This window comes from Nanorana parkeri, unplaced genomic scaffold (assembly GCF_000935625.1).
Source record: "Nanorana parkeri isolate BGI_ZX_2015 unplaced genomic scaffold, ASM93562v1 scaffold114, whole genome shotgun sequence".
Classification (NCBI taxonomy): Eukaryota; Metazoa; Chordata; class Amphibia; order Anura; family Dicroglossidae; genus Nanorana; species Nanorana parkeri.
Window position 1 is genome coordinate 1,951,466 of NW_017306382.1, and position 11,117 is coordinate 1,962,582.

Consider the following 11,117-nt stretch of genomic DNA (forward strand, 5'->3'; position numbering starts at 1 on the left):
GGCTGCCTCATTATAGGGAGGGCCATGCAAGTAGATCACCTTCCCACCTCAGTCCTTTGAATGGACGGTGAAGGAGGAGAAGCCAACTGATGGCTCATTCTCTCTCCTCCAGTCCGCAATATTACTTATTTTAAAGTCCTGAACACGATAAAAAAAAGACCCACATATATAAGAACACAAAATTCCCTGTAATGAAAAGACAGTGTTCCCGAACATGACGCAAATCCTACTTGGGGGGAGAAAATGATCTTTGGTAAAATCGGCTTTCAGGGAAACAATTACACGGCGGCGGCAGCAGTGAGAACGGCAAGTGAAAAGGGTTTCCGAGAGAAGCCGTGATTAGGTAAGAGAGAATGCAGCCCGCGCGTCTATTGTCATGGGATAATAAAGCTCTGATTGAAGTCATGTCACCCGGCGTGATAAGGGAATATTCATTCAGCGCCGGAGATTTTATAATCCCAACATAATCACCTCTAATAATATATCCCCATTATCGGGGGAAGGCTCCGAGACCTGCCGAAGGCCTCTGCTGTCAGATCTGTCTATAAAAAGTGTGTGTGTGTGTGTGTGTGTGTGTGTGTGTGGTAGGTATGTATATATATATTTTTATACTATATTACCAAAAAGTATTGGGACGCCGGCCTGTACACGCACATGAACTTTAATGGCATCCCAGTCTTAGTCCGTAGGGTTCAGTATTGAGTTGGCTCCGCCCTTTATTTTACTTTTGTAGAGAACCGTTTGTAGACCATACTTTACTGGATTCTTGTCTCCCTGCTCTTTTAATCAAAGCTCTCCGTGTCCTTTAGAAGTCTGCAGGGAGCGTTTTGTAAACTCTGAACTTCTGCTAATTACTCTGGTTCGGTTTGTAAAAAGTTGTTTTGTTATTTTAGTTCGATAACTGCAAAAAAAATAAAATCTGTTGATCCTGCCAGAAATCCAGTGTCACCCTAGGCATCAGCCCTGAACAGATCACCTACACCTGTGGACTACAGCACATCCCCTATAACACTTCCTGTGGTAGGATGACAACACTTCTCCTCTATAGATATAGTACAGTAAGTTAACGTTGTCCCCTTAGGACAGGAAGTGTGTTACTGGCAGGATCAGCAGGGAAAATAACAGACTGAAGAAAGAAAACTAATGGATTGGTAAGCTGCTGTATATTACATTTTGGGTTTAGATACACTTTTTAAGGCCAAATAATAGGCATACTCCAGTCTTATAATACGACGTCCCCCACAGGTCTGCCGAAAAATGCCCAAGGGGGCTGATCATGTGATCTAGGTAGACCTTCCCCTCTGACACTCATTTTGATAGATTTCCACGTATAGTGACCTTTCTTTCCCATTCTAATACTCAGTTTGAACTTCAGCAGATCCTCTTGTCCATGTCTACATGCCAAAATGTAATGAGTTGCCATGTGATTGGTTGATTAGATATTAATGGGATCCCAATGCGGTGATCTCAATCCGATCTGTCTGATCCAGTTTGCTCTTCTGTAGACGTGTGCGGTCTGTATCGGTATTGAGGTCGGTTTATCTTCAAGTGTCTCCTCCTCCGCTGAGTCCCCTCGGGCTCCCGTCTCGTTGGGTGACCCCGATCTCCTCACACAAAAAGCCGGCAGTCCCCAAGCTGTTCATTGCCAGCCCGGTGTTCTTGTTGGAAGCGGCGTTCCTCCCTTGGGGTGCGGCCGGTTCCAGTGAATTATTCATGTCTCTTCCCTGCACATCGTCCTCCAGAGAGGACGGCTGACATCCCTCCGCACGTCTCACGGCTCCTCTGTGCATTCCCGTTAACGTGAATTTCTTAAACGCCGTTTAGTAAAACAATTATTTGCCAGGCTGCCTATGTGGGTGAGCGGAACTCCAAATGTGTATGGGGGACGGACATCTTTTTTTATGTCTGTGGTGCATGCATCAAACAAAGTCTTCACCCCTGTGAACACAAAAAGTGAAAATCGGGAAATCAAAGGCCTAAGGCCGGCCCTGGCCAGGAGGACCCCGATCCTTTGGATCTACTGAAGCAGTTCTAGGTGGGGGCTCTTCCGAAAAAGAGACCCTCAAATACGGGGAGGTAAAGAAAACCTGTAGAGACCACAGAACCACCCCCCAATATCAGGTTGTGGCTATTGGTCATGAAGTGAAGGGAAATCTCCCCAATGGGGCACAGGTGGGGAAAAAAAAGCTGACGGGTGTTTTACAACCCTCCCTTTCTATATTCAAAACTAAAAACTTTATCTTTTAAGCCTTGCTGAAAGGATCTGACCCCCGAAACGCGTCGGATTTTTGATACAGACTTCTATTGGAATAACTATCTGGACTATTGATCTATTGTGTGGCACTTCAAACTCAGATCCTTTTTACATGGGACAGCAGGTAGTGGATCTGTGAGATGGTGTGCTAATTTATGTCCAGACTACTGCCACAGGTTGGCACACTCCTCCAAAATTCCTCATAATAGGAATACATAATGAGGGGAATTTATCAAAACTGGAGCAGACCAAATCTGGAGCTGTTGTCTATGGCACTCACCTCATAGTTCTAGCCGACCTGTGACAATGAGACTGTCACAGGTCGGCTTAGTAGATCGGGAGGTGAATGAACACATACCGGCGTTCGCTCACCTCTCGATCCTATCACAGCTCTCTGCCGTGACAGGGGAGGGGCTGGATTCCCCCCTCCCCGCTCCAATCTTCCAGCGCTGACTGGCGGAACGGACGGGGGAGGGGGCGGGTACAGCTAGCTCTGCCTCTAGATAGGCAGAGCCAGCTGTCACTCACGCAGCTGGGCGGATCCAGACATAATTGTCGGGATCCGCTTCAGCTGCGGCGTCTCAGTATACAGCGCGGTATACTGAGCTTAGGGTGACGGGGGGACGCTAGTTTGTGTCCTCCCATTACCCTACGGAGGACTATGGGGAAAAGCCTTAACCCCATAGTTCTCCTTTTTTAAAATTGAATTTTTCAATTCCTCCATCAGAACCGGTTCTCTTTTGAGTCGCCTCATTTGTGTTCCGTGCCGTTGTTGAATAGCAGCTATGCTGATGGCTCGAAGTGCGCTCCACGTGAGTCAGGGGAGGGTTACCATGGCGATCGGGGTATAGTCGCCGTCTTTTATATTTCCTGTAAAATCCAGCAGTTTTCTTACTAAGGCCCACCTCGGCACCGCCCGGCCCGTATTTGCTTGTCGATGGCGACCAAGCCAAATTATTCCAGGGCCTTTGTGGCAGCTTGCAGAGGTTGTGCAGACAATGTATTTAGGCCAGCCGGGTGTCTGGTTCTCGGTGACCTAACATTCGCCCGGTCACATGTTGCCGTGGTTGTCCTACATCGAGGGACTCGTGTGCTTTTATACTCGGGCGACCCCGGCTCAGCGTGATAGTCATGTGACCATGCGGGGAGGGGAATAGCTGTGCAATCTTCCAACATAATTCCTTTTAGATGAAATGAAAGCCGCCGCTTGTTTGGTGCAAGTGATCTCAGCGATGTCGCCGAGATCACTTGTTTGTGGCCTGTATACAGGGGGGCGCATTGAAGAACCTGGCCTTGGGGCAGCAGAGAGAGTAAAACTGGCCCTGTGTATGCACCATTCTTTCGGCAGTGCACTGTACATGTTGTACTTCCAACGAATGTCCGTGCGTCGGGGTGCACGTCACATGAGTTGCCACACGTTGCATTAAAGTGCACATTGCTGCAACAACCTAGTGTTAACGGGCCCTAAAGACAACATAGCATTAGATATATATATTTATGTTCAATGTGTACAAATGTAACACTCCCAGGTATTAATCACGTCTCGCATAGGTCACAGTGCTCCCCCTGACAATGCCTTTATCTGCATTTCTATCCAGAAGGACGGAACCATCTTTATTCAGATGTTAACCAGGGTCACCGTGTACTTCCTGGACTGATATGCCGGTGTTCTATCGAAAGCTCCAACTCATCGAGATCCCCAACTACCTCACTTCCGGTGCTCAGAAAGACTGGAGCTCTGTACACTTGTACAGACATCTCAACTCTCCCGGATGTTCCGGGAGTCTCCCGCTTTGAGATGGCGGCTCCCGGATGGCCGGGAGAGAAACACTTTCTCCCGGAAAGGTTTACTCTGCTCGATCTAGCAGAGTAAACCTGTCTGGGTTTTTTTTTCTTTTTTCTGACATCGGGGCTGCAGTCAGTCAGTCAGAAGAAAAAAAAAAAACGGCATAGGAACGAATAGCTAGATTGCTATTGGCTATTTCAATTTGCAATAGCAGACTAGCTATTGCACCCGCCCACTGCAGCTGTCAATCGGTAGCGGTGGACCTCAAGTTCTCCATCAGGTCCACCTGTGCTGACAGCAGCAGAGGGCGGGTGCACTAGCCAGCTTGCTATTGGCTATTGCAAATTGAAATAGCCAATAGCAATCTAGCTATTCGTTCCTATGCCGTTTTTTTACTTGCGTTGTGCATGCGCGCATAGCGTTTTCAGAATACTCGCCGATATTTTGCCACCTGCTGAATATTGTTAAAATGCAGCTGTACAGAGCCCAGTCAGTCTAACACCGTCTGGTCGAAATCTCCAACTTGCAAGTACCTAGTAATGAGGTAGTTGGAGATTTTGACGAGTTGGAGCTTTCGATAGAACACTGGCTCAGAATTGACACAATTATGTAACACCAAATGTATGACACAGATTATCCCCTGCTGCAGCCTCTCACCTGGTGCCTTGTAAGGCCTTGTCTCCATTGGCGGCAAACAGAGCAGTTCTTGGGAATTTTTCCACACCCCCTGAAATGCTCAAACACAGCCTTCCATAACTGCAATAATGCCAGTGATAGACCCGGTACGCACGGAAGTTCACACGCTTTGCTGCACATAAAAATAAAAGGGAAGTGCAGCCTTACAGCTTCCCACACAAAGGGTGGTCATACATGCTAAGAAACTGCACAATGATGCTTAAACAATGCAAGGTGTGCTTTCAAAGGGTTTGCAAGGGTTCCGTTTGTAATGGAAGTGGTGACGACACGTATAATGGTCCAGTCTGATCACTGGAGGAGAGGAGACTAAAGAAACTCTTCCTCTTACAGGTAGCAGACTGATCACTAGAGGTGGGGAGACTGAGGAATGACTTCCTCCTGCCTGCAGCAGACTGATCACTACGGGAGGGAAGATTGAGGAAATGCTTCCTCCTGCCTGCAGCAGACTGATCACTGTGGGTGGGCAGACTGAGGAAATACTTCCTCCTGCCTGCAGCCGACTGATCACTATGGGAGGGAAGATTGAGGAAATCCTCCTGCCTGCAGCAGGCTGATCACTGTGGGCGGGGAGACTGAGGAAATACTGCCTCCTGCCTGCCTCCTACCTGCAGCCGACTGATCACTACAGGATGGAAGATTGAGGAAATGCTTCCTCCTGCCTGCAGCAGACGGATCACTGGGGGTGAGGAGACTGAGGAAATGCTTCCTCCTGCCTGCAGCAGACTGATCACTGGGGGTGAGGAGACTGAGGAAATGCTTCCTCCTGCCCGCAGCCGACTGATCACTATGGGAGAGAAGATTGAGGAAATGCTTCCTCCTGCCTGCAGCAGACTGATCACTGGGGGTGAGGAGACTGAGGCTGCAGCCGACTGATCACTATGGGAGAGAAGATTGAGGAAATGCTTCCTCCTGCCTGCAGCAGACTGATCACTGTGGGTGGGGAGACTGAGGAAATGCTTCCTCCTGCCTGCAGCAGACTGATCACTGTGGGTGGGGAGACTGAGGAAATGCTTCCTCCTGCCTGCAGCAGACTGATGACTTCTCAGCCTAGGCAAAGTCCCTGACTGGAGCACAAGGTCAGCTTTTTAATGATAAAAGGTGGCGCTCTTTTAAAGAATAATCCTGTTGCTGTATATTGTGATGTGTGTGGAGACTTGTCATATGTGATTTTGCTATGTGACTGTAATGCCAATTTCTTCTCTGATGGGTGTGTGGGGTGATCTGTTTCGGGCCTCATTCACACTGCGCTAAGTCGCGGTGCATCTCCGTGCGGCGTGCATGCCCTTATCGAGCTGTACGCACACACCCGAACTGTCTGTATTGGACGCAGACAGGATGGCTCCTGCCTGCGTCCGAGCAAGGACACCTGGATGTGCAGTTCGGGTGTGTGCGTACAGTCGCGTGCTCCCATAGGGAAGAACAGGCTGCTGTGTGCAATCACATGCAGCACCTGTCCCTCCGGGGAACGGCCCGGTACGGGCGTGCACGCTGCAGGGAAGTGTACGGCCCAAGTTTACGCAGAGTGAATGAGACCTTAGGGCAGGTTCACACCATTTTCCGACCAGATCTGGAACGTAGTGCATTGCGTTTTTAACACGTTTTTATCACGATTTTGCAGCGTTTGGAATTTTTTTTGCTTAAAATGGTACAGGTGCGTTCCAGTGCGTTTGGATACGTTTGTGATGCATTTTTATACTTTCCAGTGCATTCCAGACCAGACAAAATAGGACAAGCGGTATTTTTCTGGTCTGGAAGGGACTGCGCTGGTGTGAACAGAGGCCAGAAATAGCATAAGGATACATTAGGATGCATTTTGGGTCCGGAAACGGTCTGGTCTGGTCTGGACATGATCTGGATGTAGTGTGAATAGTCAGGATGATAAAAGACGAGATCTTTTTTTTTTTTGCTTTATCTCAGTAAAAAGACAACTGTGACGTTTCTGGCCGTCATTGGGGCGGAATGATCCTGAGTCGGCACTGATATATCCATATACTGTAGTGATGAATTGTCTGAATGGTCTTTCCCATCATGCCTCTCTCTGACCATGGCTTTTTCTTGCAGGATATGAGGAAACATGTCTTCCTGACTCTGCATGATACTGAACATTCATACGTGGAATCGCTGCGCACACTGATGGAGGTACGGAACAGACATCATTTACATGTAGCCATTGTATCACAGACCCGGAATGTCTCGATGTTTGCAGGTTTTTGTCCTTTTTGTGGAGATTTGGTGTCATTCTTATAGATCATAGAAGGGTCATTGTTTTGGTAGTGCTGGGTACTGCATTAAAGTACAACTCCAGATTTTTTTTGCAATTTGTCAGTCCCCCCCGCCGCCCAGCCCCCGCCATGAAAAAAAATAAAAAAGAGTCAATATTCACTTGCTTACATCATGCTGCTCCAGCACCATTGCCGGCTTCCTCCTCGGCCCAGCACCATAGGTCCTCTTTGGGGCAGGTGAGCTCAGATTGTTGTTTTCTAGCCCTGCCCCACCCCAGGGAGTGTGTCATCAGGCAGACAGTGACATCATCAGACCGGCAGGAAGACTGCAACAGCTGCCTGTGAAAAGCGATCCGCCGTGGATCACATTTCTCAGGGCATTACAGCAACGGCTGCCCAACCTTCAGGAGGCCATATTGATGGCTACTGAATTTCTTTTTTTTACATTTTTAACCAAATCCCAAGGAAGATTTTTCACTACTGTTATGGTGTGCCAAGACATGAGGACACCGAGAGACATTCCACCGCCGGAGTGGAGGGGGAGAGAGGCAAGCAGTCAGCACCACAAGGCTGAAGATTAGGCAATTGTATCTTCTTTATTTTAGCCACCTATTCCTAAATGAGCACTTAACCCTTGTAGTCCCGGGGGTAGACCTGCTGCTACAAGGGCTAATTTTTACATTTCCTGGAGTAAACAGAATCTGGAGCCGTTGCCCATGGCAACCAATCAGCTTTTCTTTTCATTTTGTTTAGTTTAAACTGGAAATGAAAGAGAGAAGCCGGCTTCCTGGGCAAGATGGCTCGATGCTTCCCGGCCAATCAGCATCGAGCCGGCTGTTTGGCCAATCAGGAAGCCGGGAGACAGGTCGTTACCCACTGTCCGGCTTCCTGATTGGCCGGGAAGCCGGCTCAATGCTGTTTGGCCAGATTGGTTGGGAAGCCGGAATGAATCAGCATGGAGGCGGCTTCCTGGCAACGAGTCATTACCCCGATTGGCTGGGAAGCCAGCTTCATGTTCCCTTGCGGCACTACCGGTCAGAGGAAATCTACCTCTGTCCAGAAGTTCCGGTATCGAGGAAGGTATCGGAGCATTTGAGCGAGTAGGAGTAACCGCCCAATTGCTCAGTATCAATACCGATACTAGCACTCGCAAGTGCACCCAAATGAGTGATACTCTACATGAAACGCAATAGAAGAAAAGAATGCTGTGCTACAATAAAAACAAGGTGGCTATAGATACCATACAATGGTAATACAATGTGTCAAAAAATGAAACCAGTAAAATCAAACACTGATACAAAATAAATATTTGTAACAAGTGTAAAGCGCAAAGAGACATGAAGATCCGGTGTCTGGAATGATTCCAGTGCTCAAGCTAAGGAATACTACATCCCGGGAGATATCACACGTCCACCTCAGATTCTGTCTGCTCCAGTTTTCATACATTTCTCTTAATGAACTCAATCTAAGTATATTGCACAATGAATACCATAGGTGGACGACCACAGGGGAGGACGGAGAGGAAAGTAGCCACCCACTCCCCTCTATGGCACCCAATCATTCCTCGCTGACCGATCAGAGGGATTCGCAAGATGGAGAATCCCTCTGATGCGACAGGTGGCGTCTGCCGGAAGTCAAAACACAAACAATGTCACAGCCGGATGACTGTGTGAACTCCGCGACCCAAATGCTGAGTCTATACACCAAACCAAAAAACAAAAAGGTGTGTGTAGGGATATGGGGGGCCTGGTAGAATGTATATGACCCCAAAACCCATCTCCGATGACCCCTGACTTCCATTAGCATTCCCCAGCTGATTTCTCCTGCTGTGTGGAGTTGCCCTTTAACTCCAGGTTTCCTGAGTGCGTATTCCTGGATCGGTGGCTGAGAGTGGAAAATTACCAGTACGTTTCCTGCTGGGAGCTGAACTTCCACACGAGAAAATGGAGGAAGTGACAGCTATGTCTCCAGAGAGATCACCAGGATCTCTGCGTGACTCCCAGTCTGTGCTGTTTATTGGGCGCTCCCTCTGCCAGTGCTGCCATCCCCTTAAAGTGTACCAGTCTTGTATGAGTTGGTGTAAGAATCGGAAGATGTACTCTTAATTTATTACAGTTCCGCAGGTTTCCTTTTAAAACATGTATAATTGCCCCTTGTATTAAAGTTCATTCTAACCATTGGCAGGCAACCTAGGCACTCCAGCTCTGCTGAAACTACGAATCCCATCATGTTTTATTGTTTTTGCTTGTGTGTGAAGTGAGGAAATCCCTCCATGGTGCGGGAAATTCCTTTTTTAGGTACTTGTCACCAGAACCAGGTTCCCACTGGATATTTCTCCAACCCCCCCCCCCTTTTCTTCCTGTTCTGACATGGGCAGACATGGATGAACGGGCAGAGATGGGCAGACAGACATGGACAGACTGAGAGGTACGCCTTATGCTACACCTTGTTTCTGCTGCAGTTTCTCTTCAGTGGGATCAAATGAGTTAATGATTCCTTTACGTTTCCCTGATTTGCTGTAAGAGGAGGGGCGGGGCTCAGCGATGTAAACATTGCCATGTGCTCGCTGTAATAACCAATCACAACGATCGGGAGGGTAGTGGAGTCTGTTGGGTCCCTCCCACAGCTCTGCACGGGTCATGTGCAGCACAGTGATGATGTCACTGCTACTTTCACAAAGTTATAACTGGTCTTGTAAAGGAATATTGAGGAATTTGATTAAAAGTTATTGTGCCTCATACCTGTGTGAGCTTGATGGACATCCCATTGCAAAACCATGGACAAGAATATGGAGTGTGTCCCCCTTTCCCTATACAGAACCGAAAATCACAAGGTCGGGGGGACAAAAATGTCCTAAATGTCTTTTAGGCTCAATTCACAAATGTTTAACACAAGGTGAAGTATTTTTATTTTAGCCATGTGACTGTTATTTCCAAATCTCATTGGACTTAAAGGAGAACTATCGGGTTAGGGCTCTTCCCCATAGTTCTCCTTAGGGTAACGGGAGGACACAAACTAGCGTCTTCCCGTTACCCTAAGCTCAGTATACCGCGAGCTGTATACTGAGACGCTGAATCGGATCCCGACAATCATGTCTGGATCCGCCCAGCTGCGTGAGTGACAGCTGGCTCTGCCTATCTAGAGGCAATACCAGCTGTACCCGCCCTCTCCCCCGTCCGTTCCGCCAGTCAGCGCTGGAGGATCGGAGCGGGGAGGGGGGAATCCAGTCCCTCCCTTGTCACAGCAGAGAGCCGTGACAGGATCCAGAAGTGAGCGAGCGCCGGTATGTGTTCGCTCACTTCCCGATCTACTGAGCCGACCTGTGACAGTCTCATTGTCACAGGTTGGCTAGAACTATGAGGTGAGTGAAAAGCACTCGCCTCATAGTTCTCCTTTTAACTCACTTTTTTGAGAATAGGCTTCTCGTGGTGTGTTGGCTCTGTGAATTGGGCCTATAGTGGGCTGCAACACTACCAGTACCCTTCAGTGGAAACAAATGAACTCCGTGATTTGGAGGTTTGTCTATATTGCTAAATAGTGTCATTATTCCAGTTCTGGGCAGCTTGGTCTGTATGTGAGTGAAAATATGAATATACATCTAAAATAAATAACAATAATACATTTTCTCCTTTTTTGCAATAAATCCTTTAACCGCCTCCCGGCCGGCCGTTGTGAATAAGCGGGCGGCCGGGAACTTCCTGGATCTGAGCGGGCGTTTTTAAACGTCCCATCAGCCACGCCCACTCTGGAAACTGACAACATCTAAAAACGGGAAGCGATGCCTGTTTACATACAAACGATCCACCAGCTATAGAGTCAGCAGATCGCTTGTATAACATGCTGGTATGTGCGCCCTCCCCGCTGGTCCCGAGCTCCGCTGTGCCCGGTGCGATTCCGGGACGAGCATTGTGGCTCTGTGACTGGGGATCAGAGGGAGGTCGGTACACGATCTCCCTCCGGTCCCCTCTCCACTGTCAGAATGCGGAAGTGATGTATATTACATCACTTCCGCATTCTGCTGTCGCAGATCTCTGCTTCATCAGCTTCTTTGGGGGTCTCTAGGTGACATTAGGGGTCTTGGAGACCCCTGATGTCTCTATAAAGAGGACCTGTCACATCCTCTTTGCTATCACATGGGGGGGGGGTTTTTTACATTTAT

At 48.3% G+C, this 11,117-nt stretch overlaps 1 protein-coding gene across 1 annotated transcript in view; it reads left to right on the forward strand.

The window, feature by feature from the left end:
* The window catches only part of ARHGEF17 (Rho guanine nucleotide exchange factor 17), a 211,503-nt gene that overhangs the window by 128,742 nt on the left and 71,644 nt on the right, over nucleotides 1-11,117 (forward strand). Inside the window, 1 exon segment of the mRNA XM_018553269.1 lies at nucleotides 6,798-6,875. Within this exon segment, the coding sequence (XP_018408771.1) occupies nucleotides 6,798-6,875 (78 nt within the window).